The 22,297-nt window shown below is 42.0% G+C and overlaps 1 protein-coding gene across 2 annotated transcripts in view; it reads left to right on the top strand.

The window, feature by feature from the left end:
• The window catches only part of grid2 (glutamate receptor, ionotropic, delta 2), a gene marked incomplete at its 3' end in the record, with an annotated part of 744,548 nt that overhangs the window by 602,963 nt on the left and 119,288 nt on the right, over positions 1-22,297 (top strand). For both annotated transcript variants that reach the window (XM_079516745.1, XM_079516744.1), the window contains exon 11: positions 557-869. In XM_079516745.1, coding sequence (XP_079372871.1) covers positions 557-869 — 313 coding nt within the window. The remainder of the gene's footprint in view (positions 1-556; positions 870-22,297) is intronic.

Here is a 22,297-nt window from a genome sequence, read left to right as displayed (position 1 = left end):
CACATGCACACACACTCTCCGTCTCACACCTATTCAGCAGCTTAAATTATTACTATGGCACAAGCCATCTACGGCTGCTAGCCAAGCATTGAGAAATGGTAATTGAATTAACTACCCTTATTTCTGTATATTATTAGCATAGCATATTTTTGTCCTGTCAACTTAAGCCAACAATTAAAAACTGTTGTTCGCTGTCCCTTAAAATGACAAGATTTATAGACAAAGATGTTCACACACCTATTTGATACCCGTTACTCAGGCACACTATAGGCCAATCTGCAGAGCCGTGCCCTGTAGTTCAGCTGTATCCAATCAATGCTGCGGTGTAAAGCTGCACTTAATTTGGCACAGCAGCTATGATTGTGCCCAGGGCAGCATTGCATGGATTCGACTCTTTATTACGTAAATATGAACTGCCTGTCATTGTTTACGCCATCCACATCCACACTATTAAACCATCTTTCTGAATGAATGACATCATCTCTACCCCCCCCGCCCCCCCCCTCTACCCACCCTCTCTCTTTCTCTCTCTCCTCATGCTTCCCACCGGCCATAGCGTGCGGATGTGGGCCTGTCAGCATTGACCATCACCCCAGATCGGGAGAGCGCGGTAGACTTCACCACACGCTACATGGACTACTCGGTGGGCGTGCTACTGCGCAAGGCGGAGCGCACGGTGGACATGTTTGCCTGCCTGGCGCCCTTCGACCTGTCACTTTGGGCGTGCATCGCCGGGACCGTGCTGTTGGTTGGCATCCTGGTGTACCTGCTGAACTGGCTGAACCCGCCACGCCTGCCCATGGGCTCAGTGTCCTCCACCACCCTGTACAACTCCATGTGGTTTGTGTACGGGTCCTTCGTCCAGCAAGGTGAGTGGAGCGTGGGTGGGTGAGAGCATGGTTGAGTGAGTGTGCCTGTGTGGAAAGCGAGTCTGGGCGGCATCGGCTAAAGCAGTCAAGTTCTCAAAGGTAACCCCTTCCTTTGCAACAGTTTGCTGTGAAAACCTCAATGAAAACCATAGCTACCATACTGTATGAAGAGGGAAAACGCTCAGCCAAATGTTCTTCTGTATTAAAACGGCAACTCTCCTCAGTGGTACCAATGAGAAAAATGTGTATTGACCTTTTGTTGTATGAGCGCAATAATCAAATGAGGGAGGACGAGAGTGATTCTGTTGGGGAGAGCTGAGAAAAATTACCGCACCGGGGCCATCTATCTGAGAAGTTTCAGAATCCATTTTGGCTGTGCTCAGGTGTAGAGATCAGACAATAGACAGGGAAAGGATTTAAAGTTTAATCAGTGCAGGAATAGAACCACTGAGCCACTGTGATGAAGGGGGAGGAGAGGCAAATGGAAATGATAGTTGTTGCACAGCAATCGAATGGGGACAGCCAGGCCTTTTGAGGAGGAAGAGGCAGAATGAGAAAAATGGGAAAAGAAAGAAATCTTTGATCTTCTGAGTGAGTGAGTTAGAAAACAGAACAAACTACTTAAATAAAAAATATATATTTTTGAAATCATATGTCTCTAACCCACACAACAATGCCTGCCCATGCATTATTAGCATATTATTATATATTATTATTATTATATTGATCAATTACAATTTACAATTTACAATTACAATTTAGGCATTTAGCAGACACTCTTAATCCAGAGCGATTTACATTAAGCAATAACAAAAGCATGGCATACATCACATATATAGAAAGTAGTTTTCATGAATCATGCGTAAACTAAGAACGTAACAGTGGAGTATCTATGTAAACTATACATACTATACTATATAATATATTATACATGTGTACTATACAGTGCTATGACTACATAAAATGCAATTCTAGAGCTGTCTACTTAACAAGCTATAAGTCTGTTTAAAATACTATCTAAGTCTACATAATGTGCTATCTAAGGGGCTAGGCTAGGGAAAGTGCTACGGGCCATGGTGGAGTCTGAAGAGGTGGGTTTTCAGACTACGGCGGAAGATTGGGAGTGAGGCTGCAGTTCTGACTGTGATGGGAAGTGCATTCCATAGTTTTGGAGCCAGAAGGGAGAAGAGTTTGGGACGTGTGGAGCGTTGTCCCGGCGTTTTTAGTGAAGGTACCTCCAGCTTCCCTGCGTTGGCTGATCTGAGTGCGCGGGAGGGTTTGTAGGGTACGATCATACTTGTGAGATATGGGGGAGCCATGCCTTTGGTTGCTTTGAATGCCAGCATCAGAGTTTTGTATTCTGTGCGGGCAGCGACCGGGAGCCAATGGAGGGAGCGGAGAAGGGGGGAGACGTGTGAGAATTTTGGCTGGTTGAAGACCAAGCGGGCTGCGGCATTTTGGATCATGTTTACTATGACAAATGTCTGAATATGCTGTGTAACCAGTTTGTTGCCAGTTGAGTAAAATATGTCGTATAGGAGATCCATCATTCATCCATCTTCCAACGTCTTAGTCCAGACTTCCCTTTCCTGGGCCACATTACAGCCACTTCATCCTGGGGGATCCTGAGGCATTCCAAGGACAGCATGGAAATATAATCCCCCCCATCTGGTCCTTGGCCTGCCCCGTGACTTCCTCGCAGTGGGACGTGCCCAGAGGACAGCAGGTAGCATCTGTACTAGATGCCTGAACCACCTTAACTGGCTCATTTCCATGTAAAGGAGAAGCGGCTCATAGACAGACAGACAGACAGACAGATCCTTGGGAATTTAGTGGTCATCAATGCGAAAGAACAAGATATTTTGTAACCAGTTCTTTAGTTATGGGCGTTGAATTAAGCTTGTTTTGACCAAAAAAGCAATCTGGTAAAAAATAATCCTGCACATTTTGGTTTGCATGTTCAAGGTTTCTTTATTCGTTAGATTGTGTGTGCGAGTGCAGAAGAGTATCATAGTGGATATGCGTCTGGTTTGGTACATTTCTCATGAGCAAAGTTGCACTTGCTATCATGCTCCGGGACTGAGGCAATAGTTAATTTTTCAAGCTACATTAATTATGCAAATGTTCTAGGGTGTGTTTATGTGTGCCATGTTTTTAAGTTGTGTGTGAAATATTTTAGGCCCTGAATGAGCAGTTGATGAGCTTTCCAGCCAGTCGGTAAATAATCCTCTGTCTTGCGCTGCAGCTAATGGTGGTAATGATGATGATGATACATGCTAATTGCTGTTTGATATTTGCAATCGTTTCTCTTTTTAGCTGTAATTAACATTTTAGTCATGGCATCATTACAGAGATAGAGAGGAATGCTGTTCTGTATTGTGTGTGTGTGTGTGTGTGTGTGTGTGTGTGTGTGCGTGCGTGCGTGCGTGCGTGCGTGCGTGCGTGTGTGTGCACACACACACACACCGTGCGTGCGGTAGAAGAGTATAGTCTTGCATCCATTCAAAGATGTGCATGTTGCTGTCTGAGTGGTTAGCGTTCCATGAGAGCAGACAAGTTCCAATGTGTGTACTTCCTGATTGGTATGGTGGGAGGCTGTGCATTGAGATGATCAAAGACACCTACAGTACACCAGTTGTTCTCTAACTTGTAGAGTGTACAAATGGACCCATAAGGTTCCATTTGTGCCAGTTCTTTTTGAGTGGTGCAACCACTCCTATAGACAGCTACAGGTATGTGTGTCCCTGGCGTGTGCCTGGGTCCGTGTGTCCCTGTGTCCGAGCACGAAAATAGCGTTTTCACCCCAAATTGTCACTGTTGCACAGCCTCACGCACGCACGCACGCACGCACGCACGCACGCACGCACGCACGCACGCACGCACGCACGCACGCACGCACGCACGCACGCACGCACGCACGCACGCACGCACGCACGCACGCTCGCACGCACGCACGCACACACACACACACACACACACACACACACTTAACTGTAGATATGATGATTTCGGGTGTGACATTACAGTACAGTGACAGTAGAGGGACCCCCTGGGGACCCCCACACGATAACTCTGTAATTTCTCAACCGTTTCGGACACGGGGTAGCTCGCCGCAACCTGGCCGGCACCCTGGGCGCGTTCCTGTGGGTCTGGAACTTCCGGGGACCCCCCGGGGACCCCCACTAGGAATTGCACCACTCACTTCAGTGACTTCACACGGGTGTGATTTTTCTTTTCTTTTTATTCTTTTTTTTGAGTGGTGCAAACCACTCCAATAACCAGCTTTGTCTGTATGTACCTGTGTACCTGTGTACCTGTACGTGGCCCCACATACATGTGAGCATGGTTGCTATGGTTAGTGTGTGACGTCACTGCACCACTCAGTTCACACAGGTGTGATTTTTTTTAAGCGATGTCCTACTTATTGCTTACAGGCCTGATGAACGAAAAGCTTACCTCTATTTTCCCACTTTTCAAAGTAACAAATGCCTTTGAAACTTGGTAGAGGGCAAAATATTAAATATTAAAGATAAAAATTATAAATAGAAAGGTTAGGAGTTGTGGCGTACTGCCTGCATGAGTCTTTCAACTTACATTTAATGTGAAAAATATAAATGTCCTGCCCACGTGAAAGGCTTTAAATGTCTTTTAGAGAGTGGCCCCTTGTAATTCTAAGGGTATCGTTAATCTAAAAAGAAAATAAATCTGTTCTGACAAAATGTATTTTCGGCCAATAGAGGGGAGGAGAGTCTGTATTGTGTAAAACAAGGGTTTTCAACAGGTGGTCTGTGGACCACTGGTCGTCCTTGGTGGTATTGCATGTGATCCCTGACCATGCATTTATAGTAATGTAGGATTTGTTTATTTATTTTTAATTTTCTTTTCACTAGTTGAGAAACAGTGACCTGAATGTCCTGCAGGTGACCTATGATGACCGTCCATGTAGTCATTTACTGACAAGTTGGAGGTCAAGAAATTCAACAGAAAAAGGGAGTTATAATCTCAAGAGGGGGAAGTGCACCGGATTGTCTAGTAGAGCAAGGGTTCCCAACCTTTCTATTACCACAGCCCGGCTGACAGTTCATAAAATGTTTGCGGACCGGCATGGCTGGGGGAGGGCTGCGTCTTGACTGGCCTCAAGTAGCCTACCCTCGGGGGCACGGTGGCACAGTTGGTAGTGCTGTCGCCTCACAGCTAGAAGGTCCTGTGTTCGATTCCCGCTCGGGGCGCTGTGGGTGCTGGCGGCATGTTTCCTCCTCCGTGTAATCAGTGCCCATACCCGTGGCGGGGTTGGCGAAAGGGCCTTTCTGTGTGGAGTTTGCATGTTCTCCCCGTGTCCCCTAGGGTAGATACCCTCACAAAAACATGCAGTAATCCTGGTCTCTAAACTGCCTCCCCCTGGCCTGATGGAGGGGAAAGGAACTGGTTGGAATAACGTGTTCCTTCCACGCGCTACGTCCAACCAGGGACACTGCCCCCTGTCAGGTGTAAAGGAGCAACTTGGACACTCAGGCATGAAGGAAGCATGAGTTCAAGTCCGTTGCTCTCCCCATGTCCCCCATATATGGGGACTAGGTTGGCGGAGGGTGTGTAGAGCCCAGGATCACATTAGATAATTGACACAGGGGTGAAAAATGGGTCACAAAATCGTGGGATAAAAATTATAGAAAAAGCCTACCCACTGCTATATTATTATATCACAACATAATGTTATATCATTGTCATTGACCATATCATTGATCCTGGTGACACGGTTATAGATTCATGGTCGGGAAAACTTGGGATTCCCTTCTCGCGTACCAGTGGGACATGTCCCGCGTACCAGTGGGACATGTCCCGCGTACCAGTGGGACATGTCCCGCGTACCAGTGGGACATGTCCCGCATACCAGTGGGACATGTCCCGCGTACCAGTGGGACATGTCCCGCGTACCAGTGGGACATGTCCCGCGTACCAGCACAAATTGGTAGTCAATGGACCATTGGCTGAGAAACAGTGCATGGGATGTATAGCAAGTGTTATAAAAGCACTAATCTTATAACCCATATCCCATCCCAATACAACAGTGGTCCCTAGGTTGAAGTCAGGGTGGTGGTCCATCATTCACAATCAGTTGAAAACCCCTGGTCTAAAAGGAGTAGTCATAGGGAAAGTTCATATCATTTGATGAGAGAGCATGATGTGAGATCACTGTGCTGTGTGTGGCACATGCTTGAATTAATGCTGATGGTAGGATCCTTATACTGTCTCTGGCACACCACATTTCCTCAGATTTTCATGTCGGCATTCAGTCGCTGTGTCATGACCATTTGTTGTTTCTCGAGATGGTCAGAGTCTCGATCATCAACACGCTCCTTGAGCCCCTCAAGTTGTTTTTCAGCTTTGTGTAGAGTCTTTTTACGTGCAGGGAAGTGATTCACAGGCACTCAGGTGTGTGTGTGTGTGTGTGTGTGTGTGTGTGTGTGTGTGTGTGTGTGGGTGTGTGTGTGTGTGTGTGGAGTGAAAAAGGAGTTTATGGATTCATAGACCCAAACTGTGCCTTTTAGCAGGTGAATCAGGTATTTTCACATAAACAATTAACACAGTTAATTTGAAAATGAGAAAGTTACATCAGACCGTGTTGAATTTTAATACCGACCTTCCTCACAAGATGATAACCGGTCCATTGAAGTCAAACGGTGCCGTCCTGGAATACAGAAATGCTGTCAAACCCAAGACATAAAAGAAACAGTCCAAAGTCTGAAGCGGACTTGAGCCACAAGAGACACCGCAGTTGCCGTGCCGAGCGTTGGGAAGTTCACGTCAGCCGACTCAGTACCGCTCGAGTTAGTGTCCTGATAGGGACAGGATCGTAAATCATACGCCCCTAGTCAACATGTGCGGTTTTTGCCCCCACTTCCAGTCAAACGTTCTTCTTGGGACGTCCTTGCCAACAAGTAACCCGTGTGTTGTCTTGGGAGTGAGAATGCATTGAAACTACGAGTGAACCTACAAGGAAGAGGAATTACCAGTGCTCACTGTGCTGCATACTAAGTGATCCTGAGTGAGTGATCCTACTCTCTCACCACCTCTCATGGGACATCAAAGGAAGCCTCGTCGACCAATCTTTGCACTTTGTTTTTAAGATTTTTGTATAAGATGTGATCTATCATCTTTCAGTACAGACACACATCAAAGGGCTGATGAGAACTTGAGAAGTTCTCGTTCTCTCTTTAAAAAGAAAGATTAACCACAGCAGGGGGCTCTTCAAAGATAAGAGCACGTCTTCAGAGACGGAGGCAAGTTCACCACGAATACTGTAGAACATTACAGAAAAATTGCGGGACAATGGTGAAAGAAAAATACTGTTCCCACATACAAACATTTTGTTTCAAGGCATAATCAAACATCATTATTCCAGTTGCAAGGACTAGAGGAATGGTACTGGAAGTGATGAAAAAATAAAATAAAAATAAACTGGTACGTTTAAAAAAGGTACAGGAGTTGGAAAGGTTTTAGTTTTGGAAAGCATCTATCTATCTATACCGATGTCTTTCATCTTGTTTGGTTACCTGCAAATCTTTTCAGCAAAAGGAGAAGTGCAGGCTGCCACCGCTAACAAATTGACTGTGGACTGTGCTGTAATTGAATTGTGCAAACATGCAAAGAGACAGAACAGTTGAAGGAACCTGCATCTCTGCTGAAGAATAACCAGCATGGGAGGGCAAAAGAAAAAATGCTTTCATGCTATAGTGGGACTATTAGACTAGAGTGTGTGTGTGTGTGTGTGTGTGTGTGTGTGTGTGTGTGTGTGTGTGTGTGTGTGTGTGTGTGTGTGTGTGTGTGTGTGTGTGTGTGTGTGTGTGTGTGTGTGTCTCTCTCTCTCTCTCTCTCTCTCTCTCTCTCTCTCTCTCTCTCTCTCTCTCTCTCTCTGTACCCACTTGCACATAGAGTAGGGCCATAGGCCATGATCAACACTTTCATCTTTCCATCTGCTCCTCCACAGTCTCCCTCTCCCCCCCTTCTCTTTTATCCCTCACCCACAGCCTCTACCCTCTTTTCACTATATCCTGTGTGTGTGTGTGTGTGTGTGTGTGTGTGTGTGTGTGTGTGTGTGTGTGTGTGTGTGTGTGTGTGTGTGTGTGTGTGTGTGTGTGTGTGTGTGTGTGTGTGTGTGTGTGTGTGCGTGTGTGTGTGTGGCAATCATGTTGGAGGAGCCAGATACGCCTAACCTTTTTATCTCCTTCCCTCCACTACCCTCCTCCTTTCATCCTTCCATACAGGGATTAAAAACGGAACATTTTCACATGAAATCGGTTCCAGGCAGGATCAATATTTTAACGTGCTGTGCTTGTGTTACGACCCCAACATAATGTTCCTACAGCATTTACTTCAAAATAATAAATGGTTAATACCGTTCATATGCTATTTATCAGTTGGCAAAAAAACATTTTGCACAATTTGAACAGGATAACTGATAAATGATTCGGCCATATTAATGTCAGGAAAACCCTCCTGTTTCATTAGACATTATCTGACAGTTATCCATTACCCTAATGTTTGGACTCACATGTGGGAGCTCACCAAAGTCTGATAAAAATCAATACAAAAAAAAGGGGAAAAAAATGTGATATTGAACATGATGTGTTGTATGGTAAGCCTACTTATAGTGGAGCATATCAGTCAGTCCGACAAATCCCTTCTGTCCAGGTGAGACATTTCAGCTTATACAATTGCAGACATGACAGACTGACCTCCATCGTTCCCCTTCTGATAACAATGATCATCTCGGTGGGGAAAGAATAAACTTGAGTCATTGAAATGCACACTCCCACTGACAGGGTGTGAAGTGATGCTCATGATAGGCTTGTGTAGGTCTGGGGTTGGACCCAGTACGGTGCATTGTTGTTGTTAGCCTAAGAATAGGGATGGTATAGGGTTCAAAGATACTACCGCTGTGCTTTAGACAGGCATCACTTGATTGTGCGTGCAAGAGAGACAATGGGAGACAAGAGGATGGTGTAGGTTGTGGTCTCTCTTAATTTTATCATCATCATTCTGGGGTGACAGGAAGGGTGTGCATTCTGTTGTGCTGGATGGTTTGCTAGACAGGCTTTGAATGGCCAACCGTGCACAGGACATGTGTATTTTTGCCATGTCGGTTTGTCAGAAATCTATCTGTATCTGGGCTCAAGAAATTAGGCAGCTCCGATAGAGATACTTTGGCATCCGTTTAGGCACTGAACTAATTGCTTTTGCAAAGGGCCTGGCTGTCAAATGTGTGAACTAGTGAGATGTCTCCAATTTGGCACAGTAAAATGTTACTACCAGTGATATAATATGACCTCCGAAGTGAACTGATGGGGAATTTGTTTAGTGGAGTACAGAGAAGTGTGTGTGTGTGTGTGTGTGTGTGTGTGTGTGTGTGTGTGTGTGTGTGTGTGTGTGTGTGTGTGTGTGTGTGTGTGTGTGTGTGTGTGTGTGTGTGTGTGTATTTTTTGGTCATGTATCATATTTTTTTTCCCAATCTGAGAACCCATCGTCAAAAAATAAAGGAAAAACCTTCTTTTGATGTGAGTCAACAGTATGTCTTGAGAGACACGGTAACACTTGCTATGCATCCCGCGTTTATAACGCATTATGAACACAGAAGATATTATACTCTTCTCATAACCATGTATAATTATACTTATAAGCGCTGATAAATAATCATTATACTTTATACGTTTAATCATAACAATTATAAACTTTATTATAATGACTTATAATATCAAGTATTATAATACTTCATAACTTGCTATGTATTCCATGTTTATAACGCATTATACAAATTCTTATAAGACAATATAATTTATAATTATATATAAAGTACTTAAAATGAATGATAACCTTCATCATAACACATTATGAAGCTTATTATACTGACTTATTAATGTCAAGTATTATAATACCTAAAACACTTTATGTTTGAAATAGACACTTTTTAAGGTGTGATTTGGGGCCCTAAAGATGAATACAAAATTCGACATGTAGCCAGGCTCCTCCTGAAATAGACACTAATGCTTTCTAAGTGATTTGGGGCCCTAAGGATGAAGAAAATGAATATCAACATCCTAATACTGTCCAATAATTAGTCTAGATAAGGAGGAGGGTGAAATTATGTCAAAATATGACTCCCCAGTCAAAAAACACTTTGTTTGAAATAGATATCCCAAATAAGCTTTATTTATTTTTTAACAATATATTTATTGCATTTTTCTTTTTTTAAACAAACAGACAATACAACAGAACAATACACAATACATAATACAGACAATACAATTACTTAAAAAAACAAAAAAAACAAAAACAAAACAAACATACAGTACATACATATAAATACAGTATATTAAAACAAAATAAGGGCACTTAGACTGGTAACAACAACAAGACCAAATAGCTGCATAGAGTACAATTAAACATTTTCAGTTTCCACCATTAAATAAGACAAATCATTAACCGTAATATACTGGATAAACCGTCCCCATATCCTATCAAACATCTCTAGTTTATTTTTCAGCGTATAAGTGATTCTTTCCAGAGGAAGACACAATGACAGCTCCCTAAACCACTGAGCAATACTGGGTTTGCCTATCTTTTTCCACGATAAAGCTATAGCCCTTTTGGCTTGTAGTAAACATAAATCTAGAAATCTTTGTTCGCTACTCTGAATCTTATGGCCAGGTGGATAAAGACCTAATAGAAACAGTTTCGGGTCAAGCTCAATATTTATCAACAATATCTTCTGAATCTCCCTCCTTACTTCTCCCCAGAATTCTTTCACTCTTGGGCATGCCCACAGACAATGGAAAAGTGTACCTTTGTCTTTACCACATCTGATACAAGTATCTGGAATATCTGCACTACATTTATTTAATTTCTCTGGAGTGATATACACCCTCATCAGCCAATTATATTGCAATAGTTTTAACCGAGTGTTACCCGTCTGGGATTGAGCCTCCGTACAGGCCGTGCTCCACTCTTCCAGTGTCAATTCCTCTTGCAGATCAGCCTTCCATGCATTATATTTGGATTCAGAGGATTCGGGAGAGAATTCTACTAACATAGAGTATAAGTCAGAAATGATGCCCTTATTAAAGGGGTTTCTGATAAGCTCTTTCTCTATTATTGACAGGGGAGGGAGTGTCAGAGAGTTCACCTGTTTAACCCCTATAAAGCTTCTGAGTTGTAAATACTTAAAGAAGTGTGTACGAGGTAAATTGTATTTAGCAGCTAGTTCATCAAAAGAGAGTAGATTCCCCTTTTGTCAAAAACATCCTTCCATTGTTTAATCCCTTTCTCAGCCCATATCTTGAAGCCCCCATCCGCCCTACCTGGGGTGAAATGTTCATTTCCCCAAATTGGGCTGAATCGAAAACTGGGTTGGATATCCAAAAGATACAGTCTGACATCCTGCCAAACTTTAATCATGTTTTTAACAATAGGATTAGCGGTATATCTTTTCAGTTTTTACTCGAATTAGAGTAGAGATATTCGGGCAGCGGGAGCTTCAAAGAGTATGATTCAATGTTCCTCCACGTAGGGGATCCCCTCTCTGTATAATAGAACATTATAGTTCTCAACTGAGCTGCCCAATAGTACCATAACACATTAGGGCACTTTAGCCCTCCTCTATCATAAGGTAGATATAACAGCGATAAACGGAGCCTGGGGCGTCGGTTATTCCAAATAAAATTACGAAACAATTTTTCCATCTTAGTAAAAAAAACGTCAGGAGGCGGCAAGGGGATATTCTGAAACAAATACAACAGTTTAGGGAGTGTGTTCATTTTGAGGATATTTATTCTACCTATAAGAGAAATTGGAAGGTTTGACCATCTGTCCAACGCCTCAGTAATAGACTCTATAATTGGGTTATAATTCTGATCTACCACATCTTCTAGTTTAGGGACAATCTGGATACCTAAATAGGTAAATTTGTCTACCGTTCTAAAGTGACTTGTGTAATTCGGCGGATTAGCTCTCTCTTTTGGGTTAAGGAGCATTATAGAAGATTTTGAATTGTTAACTTTATATCCGGATATACTGCCAAATTGCTTAATGAGCTCCATAAGCCTTGGTATTGACTGTTCCAGATTTTTTAGAAAAAGAATCACGTCATCAGCATATAAAGCAATTTGATGATCAAACCCGCCAATATTTATACCTGTAATTCTTGTACTTCCCCTCACCGCTACAGCAAAAGGCTCTATTGCGATTAAAAACAAAAGGGGGGATAAAGGGCATCCTTGTCTGCAGCCCCTACCTATCCTTAACTGCTTTGATACAATATTATTGGTGATTACTTTTGCATAAGGGTTGTTGTACAAGAGTTTGACCCACCTACAAAACTTTTCTCCGAGGCCAAAGCGCTCCAAAAGTTCAAACAAGTAAGGCCATTCGACTCTATCGAATGCCTTCTCTGCGTCCAGTGACAGTAAGGCAGTATCTGGCGCCCCCTTCTGGTCATGTAAAATATTTAGGACCCTCCTCACATTATGAAATCCCTGTCTTCCAATCATAAAACCGTTTTGATCTCCCGTTATGATTTCAGGTAATAAAACCTCTAGTCTTTTGGCCATAATTTTACAAAGTATTTTTAAATCTGAATTCAATAGGCTAATAGGCCTCATATTTTCACATTTATCGTTTGATTTCCCCGGTTTTGGGAGAAGGGTGATCAGGGCTCCTCTCAGAGTAGGCGGGAGTATACCAGTCTGGAAAGATTCTGAAAACATTTCCAGAAGGGGTGTTTTGAGTTTGGATATGAACTTTTTGTAGATATCAATAGTTCATACACATTATAGCCTCAGTTATTTCCCCTAGAGTTAAACCTGCCCCCAGCTTTGCATTATCCTCCTCTGCTATCTTGGGTAAGTTAAGGTTGTCCAGAAATGAGTCCTGTTGTGAATGTCCCTGTGATAATTCAGAGCTATATAATCTTTCGTAATACTATCTAAACGCTTCATTTATTGCAACAGGATCTGCCACTGTCTCCCCAACACTGTTTTTTAGGATTGTAATGGATCTTTCTGTTTGGAGTTTTTTAATGCGCCATGCCAGCACCTTGCCCGCTTTCTCTCCTTGGTCAAATATAGATTGTTTAAGCTTTAGTAAGTTAGCAGCTGCTTTAGAGGCTGACATTTCATTAAATTGAGATCTCAACAACAACAACTCTTGGTGTAGTTTAGGGCAGGGGTTCTTGAAATAAATATTCTCTAAATTTTTAATTTTTGACTCCAATAATAATCTCTTTTGGTTGGCCTTTTTGGACTTTGAACTGGTAAAGTTAATTATTTGTCCCCTTATAAATGCCTTAAATGCTTCCCATCTAGTGCAGGCTGACATTTCAGTAGTATTAACTGCAAAGTACATGTCTATTTGCTGCTCTAGAAAGTCCATCAGCTCTGAATCCTGCAACCATTTGGGTTGGAATTTCCATTTAGGGGGATCCCGCCTCAGACCCGGATCCACATAGATCAGGCTATTGGGAGCATGGTCCGAAATTAAAATGCTGTCATATGTGCAATCCTTAATTTTGTAAGCTAAATTTGCAGAGATTAAATAATAATCAATACGGCTATAAGAGCCATAGGTTTTAGAGAAACAGGAGTACACCAAAGTGTCAGGGTATTTTTCCCTCCAAATGTCTTTCAAATTAAGTTCCTTAATAAATTGATGAATTATTTCCCTACTTCTTTTATGAGATTTATCCGATTGAGATGATCTATCCTTGTCTGGCATCAGAGTACAATTCCAGTCTCCCGCAATGATGTAATGCCCTTTAAGTGATGTCAAAAGAATAAATAGATCGCTGAAAAACTTCGGGTCATCTGTATTTGGTGCATAAATATTGACTAAAATTAAACTTTCTGTAAAGAGAGTGCCTTGAACGATCAAGTATCTACCCATTTTGTCTGGTATTACCTTTGTGACCTTAAAAGGAATAGACCTGTGCACAAGAGTCAAAACTCCTCTAGCCTGAGTATTAAAGGGTGCTGAGAAAACCTCACCCTGCCACCTCCTCCTAATCCTAAGATCCTCGCTTGCCTCCAAATGAGTCTCCTGTAAAAATATTATTTTAGACTGTAAATCTTTCAGTCTCCCCATAACCTGTTTAACTTTTTTGAGTTTTTGCAACCCTCTGCAGTTCCATGATGTGAATTTAACTTCTAATCCACTGGTCATGGCTGTTGACTTTAAGTAAAAGTATAATTAAAGTGTCATAGTTCAAACCCAACCCTGTACCCCTATACCGTAAACTCAAAACATACACATAAACCAAAAAAGACCTCACATAAAACACACAAATAACACAACCCTTGAAGCCCCTTAACAAGACTTCTTTCCCCCCCCCATCCATTGACTTCGGTACAGCCGAAATCTGTTCCACCCTTGTGGAGGAACAGTCAAACAACGCTGAACGATTCTGGATCTACTCTCTTCCCTCCGTTAATTAAATGAAAACAGTCCCTGTCAATCAAAGCCTTAAAACAATGAGCAGTGCAAATCATAACCATAGTAACCCTAGTAACCTGTAAACCCAAGCATTTCTCGGTTCCATTTTTTTTTTCTTTTTTTTTTTTTTTTATAGTAATACACATAATACATATGATAGCCATTTTTTAAATCATACATATTATACCAATTATAAAACTTGTTAATCACGGCTCTTATCAGTTGTAATTGTCATTATTTCCCTGAATTTTTATTTGAATTTTAGCCTAAAATAATTTAAACTCTGTATAATGGCTTAATTTAGCTACATATGTAATAGTATAACCAACATAAACCATACCTAACTTCAGTAAATGTTGTCAACATTGATTGTCAAATTACCCTTCTATTTTAAATTCAAGCCACTGTAAACTCAGTGTTTCCACAGGTCAGGAAAACACATGAAACCTCTGAATGCTGCAGGGGGCAGCATACACCAAAGTTACCCAACCACTTGAGCCTAAATACACCCGGAGGTGAAACAAAATGGTGCCGCGAGATGCACCCTGGGACATTGAGTACAGCGAAATGCATCTTGGGATATTGAGTGCTCATTCCCACCAACACAACCAAACACATGACTAACCCTACATTAGCGCACCAACCCTTCCACCCTCTCATTATGTCAACATATTCACCTTCTTTTTAAAACAACAAACGAAATATAAACCGTAAAACGAGCGTGTATTCTGTCTAAATAGTGGCGAGATAGAAAAAATAAATAAATAAATAAAGTCACTAAGCACAACCAGCGTAAGCTCCGGAGCATTTTTCAAGCCGTGTTCAGATAATAAGGGAAAAAAAGTCAGTCTCAAGTGATTACTAGCCTACGCCCTCAACTCTACTAAACAATTGTACAACAGTTCCATAAACCCGGTTTACACATTTAAGTAAATAAACTTCTAGGATAACATACAAACTGTAACAAACTTTGTAACAACGGGTGGCGTGTTAGAAAAAGAATGATAGTGATAGTATAGTCTCAAGTGATTAATAAAAATAAGAAACGCGAGTTGGTTAAGCCTACAAAGTAAACATTAGTTCGGCTAATAGCCACATTGGTCCATCTCAGATTGATATACCCCACTTGTATTCAGATAATAAAAATAAATAAAAAATAAAGTCAGTCATAGGCTATGTGGATTCAGGACATTGTGCGATTGAATAGTTTGTGATGATATGGTCAATGTATCAATGCCATTAGATTAGTGACACACTTGCTTCAGTCCCATGAACCCCATATACGTTTGTAAAATAAATTTAAGCTTGTGATAACCCCGCCTAGATTAAGAACAGTATAGTAGCAAAGGATATGAATGAATATTTCGATTGAAGTTTAGCCCCCGAGGCTAGTCAAAAGCTAGCCCGCACATCTTTCTACTCATCTTCGTCCCGTCCCAGACCTCCTGAATCTCCTTCTCCGGCTCCTGGCGCTGGCGGTTCACCCTCTCGGCTCCGATCCGCTTTAATTCGCCCGGCGAAAATCGCTGCATCCTCAGGATTGTTGAATGAATGCGTTCGGTCCTTGTAGGTCACCAGGAGCTTGCAGGCTGGTAGTTGTATCCCACACCGTAATTCCATGTCGCGGTACGCCTGTCTCACCTCGTCGAATCCCTTCATCTTCTTGTGGATGTCGGTCGGCAGATCTCTGTGGAACCTCACTGGATTATTCTTGCAGAGTATTTGTTTTTTGGTTTTAGCTGTGTTCCAAACCGCCATCAAGTCTCTGTCGTTCAGAAATTGCATGATGAGAGGCCTTGGTGGAGCATTTGGACCCCTTCTCGGTCCGACTCTGTGCACCCTTCCAAGGAACGCTTTTGCAGTTAGTGTGATACCAAAAGCCTCTGGAATCCATTTCTCCATGAAAGTGCAGGCATCATCCCCTTCAGATTGTTCCGGTAAAAGTACTAATCTCAAATTACATCGTCTGGACCTTGTTTCAGCATCCAGAGCCATTTGTTTCAAGTCTTTGTTCTGTCTTTCGAGGCGTGCTACCTTGGTCAGCAGGCTAGTCAGCGTGTCTTCGGTCTCAGAAATGCGAGTTTCTGCACTTCTTTTCTAATTCCTTCAATTGCAGCCAGCACCACATCAAATCTGTTGGAAACTTCTGTTCTTGATTCTTGGATTGCATCAAGGATTACTTGCAACTGCGGCCCGGTTCCCCTGCCTTCGTCACCGGTGGTTTCCTCCTCATGGTCCGCCATTATGCTGCTGCTGGCTTCCCCAGTTTGTTTGGGCAAGGCAAAATCTATTTTAGACTGCGTTTTACCGCGACGACTGCTTTGTGGTTTTGCTTTCTTCATTAGGGTAACGATTAGGCATGTGAATGTTCACTTTTAGCAGTGGACTGTTTTAATATTATCAGGATTTCAATAACTTTTTAACGGAGGTACGAGACACACGTCTGCTTAGCGTGCCGTCATACCGGAAGTCTCCCAAATAAGCTTTATAATGTGTTATGATAAAGTTCATGATTATTTTTATAATCATGAACTTTTTATAATAATTTATTATAAATGTTTGAGAGAATTATATTGTCTTATAATATTTGTATAATGCGTTATAAACATGGAATACATAGCAAGTTATGAAGTATTATAATGCTTGATATTATAAGTCATTTTAATAAAGTTTATAATGTGCTATTAAGGTTATAAAGTATTATGATTATTTATGAGCGCTTATAAATATAATTATACATGGTTATGATAAGATTTGAATGTCTTGTGTGTTCATAATGCGTTATAAACATGGAATGCATAGCAAGTGTTACCCATCATTCCAGGAACTACGGCCACCAGTTTCATAGCACATATGCACTGGACACATTTGAGTGGTATTATACTAGTCATGTTTCGTGACATGCTAATTGATTCTTCCCCACACACATTTCAGTGTGTTGTCACTGGTTCTGTATCCTACCATGGCTCATCTGCCAGTGAGGAGCCCCCACCAGGAGGACGGAGAGCCTTCGTCTTACTCCCAACGCCCAACACTCCCCGCTGACAGGTGTTGCCCCAGCCCGCAGGAATATATAGACAAATGTCACCCTTACCGCCCGGCTCCCCTCCCCTGAACAGGGGCCACTTTTGTTCATAGACGCTCGAGAAGGCCGGATGGACCGTGGTAGATTCTTCTAACCTACTAGGGCAGCTACTAGGGAGCTACTTTATACCACTAGCTTCGGTACCAGGCTTTCATTTTCGTCGGCGCAAAAAATTAAAGCCTGGAGGAACGCATTGGCCGCTCTGGTCTAGAAGTGGGAGTCAACCCTTCCGGGTGGGCGTCGCTCCAAATGGTGTGACGTAGCGCTGCACTAGGGGGGGAGAGGAGGGGCCAGGGGGGGACTGACAGATCGGTGAGATCCAATCAGGGCGTGCGCAAATCTCTGCCGCGACCTGCCCCTCTAGACCAGAAACCTAACACGTTAGCTACTTTACCACTGAACAAACCCCAGCACCCACATGTGGTACATTTTGATCCTGTTGGTTATGTCACTGGTATGTAACCGTCTCCCACTGTTTTACTACAGTAAATGTCATTCACACTCGGCTGGAAACCACAGGGTAGGGAGATGAGAGAGACGCACAGAGAGCATCAAGAGAGAGTGAGGAGTAAGTCAAATGCTCAGTGGATTGCACAAGGCACTACCGCCATGCCGGGATATTTTGAGCATGCCCTCAGATGACGGAAAGCAATAGCTAGGGGCGCTTGTGTTTCATGCTCGCTTTAACCTTAAATCGTGTCACCAGTTTGCAGTAGATATAGTGGCACAGCTGGGTCACCATGCTGTAAATATCTTGTTTGTTTATGCACATACTGATCATCTATTGTACTTTTTGTTGTTTTAAATAATTCATTACTTTTCATTGAGGAAGGTACTGTATCTGTTACATTGTACAGTATGTTATCACTGTTACTCTGTTTTGTCATTCATGTGTGTACGCGAGCCTCGTTACGAACCTTATATCTATTGATGTAAAAGTCGCAACAAAAACAAGTGCAAACTGAAAATATTTATTAGAAAACTGAAATGAAAATGGTTACAAAAGTGTGATTAGAAAAACTATTTATACAAACAACAGACCTAGATAACAAACCTAACTACAGATTTAATCTAAATTACGCAATACCACAGATCAAAATAACAAAGTCATGAAACAAAGGTTTGGTTTGACGGAAGTATGGAGTAATTGTGTCTCCGCTGCCAAAGCTGTCAGGGTGCAGGCACATCTTCACGTCAGAAACTCAACACCTCCAGTTCTCCACCTCTACACCTCAAAAACAGTATCACAATACAAATACAGAATACCAAATAATACAATTAACCAATTATAATTCAGTGTAAAATACAGTTGGCCATAACAGCCTAGTGGTTTGTATAGATTGTAGAATTAATGCAATTACTTGAAATTAATATTTTATTCCTCGAGCAGTTTCATAAATAACATCTTTCCCTCATGCTAATATTGTCTTATCGGTTTGTTCTATTTTATAAGTGGTGCGTTGGGTCTCCAAAAGTGACTAAATCGTAATCTTTAATAGATCTATATGTATTTCAGAGTAAGGGAGTACTTGCTGTATGACAGAGAAAGAGAGCTCCTTAATATCACACACTGAAGACTAAACGATTCCCTCATCTCACAGTCAATTTTTTTTCCCACAGGAGCAGTGGCGGCCATATATGTTTAAATCGTTTCAATTGAAACGGGCCTCAAGCCTCAAAAAAAGTTTTTTAAAAAAGTTTAAAAAAAAATAGTAGTAGTAGTAGTAATATTGCAGTGCATCGCAGCCTTCCAATCAGCCTTGTCAATTATTCGGCCTCATCCTGTACATCCACTTACCACTAGTTGGTAGCAGCTAATAATCACTGTCATGTCACGTTTACCTGTGTTGTTTGTTTGTAATTGTTCCCACTTCCCAGTGTGTGCACTCACTGCACTAGCAGCGCTGAGAGTTGCGATTGCATTATGTTGTATAGCATATGCTGCCTCCCAGTTTTGATGAATCTATCATGGTTAAAATTGAGTTTGAAGTTACAATGTACTCTCAGCAGCGCTGAGAGTTGCGATTGCATTATGTTGTATAGCATATGCTGCCTCCCAGTTTTGATGAATCTATCATGGTTAAAATTGAGTTTGAAGTTACAATGGGTTTGGGAGGGGGTGGAGCAGCTAAAATGAATATCAAATATCTAAATACTGAATCAAGTAACTTAAAAACTGTCTGGGTGTTCACATAAGACTGAGTAGATGATGAAATGACCAAAATATTTTTTGAAAGTGAAATATCCCTTTAATGCTTGTTCATGCTTTGTCACTCTTTAGTGCTTTGAAATATATTAATTTTGCGCATTTGCAGCAAAAAAGGGTTGAGCACCAAAGTATAAATTAGCCTTAAGGTTGACGGACAAAGAGGAAAATAGTCTGCCATCACTTGGCGAGGCAGAGATGCCTTTCATCAAACTTTCTCTTGTAAAATGAGTCTGTGGCTGTGCTGTGAGGAGAACCATGTTCACTCATGTCGATGTGACCGCCAAAGAAAATATTATGTTGAAATCCTCAAGGTGTCCTAAGGAGAAACCTTGAAGAATTTTAATTTAATTCATTTCATTTCTATACGGAATATAACCTCAATTGACACAAAACATCACACAATTGCTGGAGATGTTCCTATGTAACAGAAGGTAAACAGTGGGAGGGAAGTCCTGTTTTCCCTTCAATTTGCATCATCGTGGTTGTAAAGACAAAAGACAAATAAAAAAAGCCTACTTCCTCTATACGCTTGCCACGCTTCCTCTACAATGCCAAATGCCAGCAGAGATATTTCTGGTTCACGCTCATTTTTCCTCCTGCTTTATCGTGTACCTGGTTTGAGACGACACCCAGCCCGTGGTGATTAGCTGCTGAAATCAGTTGGAGAGGAGACACCTGCTGCACTTCGTTATGGCAGCATCAAGACCCGCCGCACACTGAGAGAACAGATTGAGAAGCTATACAGACACAGGTATATACAGTAGATATAGGAGGGAGAGAATATGATAGAGAGATAGAGAGAAGATAGAGAGAGGGAGGAAAGACGCCTAGTAATACATTTCGAGTGGAGAGATGGGGAGGAATGGAACACAGTCGGATAGAGAGATTAAACAGCGGGAGAGGACAACTGTGTGCCTTATTAGAGGCTAGTTAATCATTACCGCCTGCCTAGCACGGGAGTTGAAAAGTTTCTATGATTGTATTGTGCCAACTGATAATTAATACACAACTTTCCTTCTGTGTTAACAAACCCATGCAGCATGATCAACACTCGAGAGAATAACAAAATGGTGGACTGTGTTCTACACTGTACTATTGAAGTAGATAAACTTATTTGCCCTGATTGCTGACCATGTCTGGACATTAGCAACATTGTTCTTTACTTTCTGACCACTTGTTTTGGTCACTTGTTTGTCCATGCAGAGCATATGTACTCTGCATACTCTACTTATAATCGAGTATACAGTATGCTTGCATGCTCGCTATATAATGCAAATATAATTGAGTATTATAAAATCATACTATCAGAAGGAAATGAAGAGAAGGAAGTCAATTAAACCAGGAAATGCAGGTGTTCTAGCAGCTACAGCAGTGAGAATGAACACAGGAGAGGTATTAATGTTAGAGTAAGAGTCAAGGTGTATGAGACATGCTTGGGCTTTTATCCAGGGAAAGAGATTTTTTTTTTTTATTGTTTGCTAATTTCTCAAAGCAAATCAAGTATAGCCAGCAGCATTGGTGGTGAAAACAAACAAAGATGTCTTTAATGTCATTAATACATTCTTTATTTTCCTTCATTATATTTGTTATCTGGTGTATAGGCAACATTGTTTTGCAATATCAAAATGAAAGAATAACTGTTACTTTATGCATGCTACCATAATAAATTATGATTCAAATGAAGAAAAAATTACTTCTTTGCCCAAGCAACTGGAAGCCACGGGAGAGGGCCTAAGACTAAGAGCCACAGAGAGAGGCAGAGTGACATGCATTAAGCCTTGTATTTGTACTTCTGTGTACGATGGTGTCACGCTCCAAAAATACCAACACGTTGTGGACACGTACGTGAGCTTGGTCTTGAAGTCTTGAATGATGGGAGAACATCAAAGTCTGGCTAAATGAGTTTAGACTAACATTTTATCAGGGGTCACCAACATGTCCGTACACGGACAAATACTTGGTCTTGTCCAAGGCAAGTTTTAGAAAACTTGATGTTGATGTTGAAAATGATGTTGACAAAAATGTCCACCACAAGCCAACGTGGCTGTGTGTGTGTGTGTGTGTGTGTGTGTGTGTGTGTGTGTGTGTGTGTGTGTGTGTGTGTGTGTGTGTGTGTGTGTGTGTGTGTGTGTGTGTGTGTGTGTGTGTGTGTGTGTGTGTGTGTGTGTGTGTGTGTGTTCTACCTAGACTGACCACATGAAACTTTGTGCGTGCGTGCATGTGCGCACGCGCATGCATACATTTGACTGGGTGTGAGTGTGCAACTGTGCACTTAATCTTTAGTCTTGCAGGTTCCCTGAGCAATAACTTGTCAGAGATTGATCGTCTGTGGGAAATCATTACTTTTCATTGGAACAGAAAAATGTGAAGCAAATCGCAGGTAGCATTCTGTTTACCACAAGCAGGGAAAGACGAGACAGCGGGAAGAGAGCGAGAAAGAGAGCAATCGGAGAGAGAGAGAGAGAGAGAGAGAGAGAGAGAGAGAGAGAGAGAGAGAGAGAGAGAGAGAGAGAGAGAGAGAGAGAGAGAGAGAGAGAGAGAGAGAGAGAGGAGAGAGAGAGGGGGGAGAGAGAGAGAGAGAGAATGCACAGTGAAGTGCACGTTGAAGCTGTTCTCTGCGGGTGAATAGGGGTAAAGATGCAAAAGGAGGGAGTACGT

The sequence above is a fragment of the Electrona antarctica genome (assembly GCF_951216825.1).
Source record: "Electrona antarctica genome assembly, chromosome: 12".
NCBI lineage: Eukaryota > Metazoa > Chordata > Actinopteri > Myctophiformes > Myctophidae > Electrona > Electrona antarctica.
Note: the sequence above shows the minus strand (reverse complement) of the source record. Positions and strands in the feature narration are given on the sequence as shown.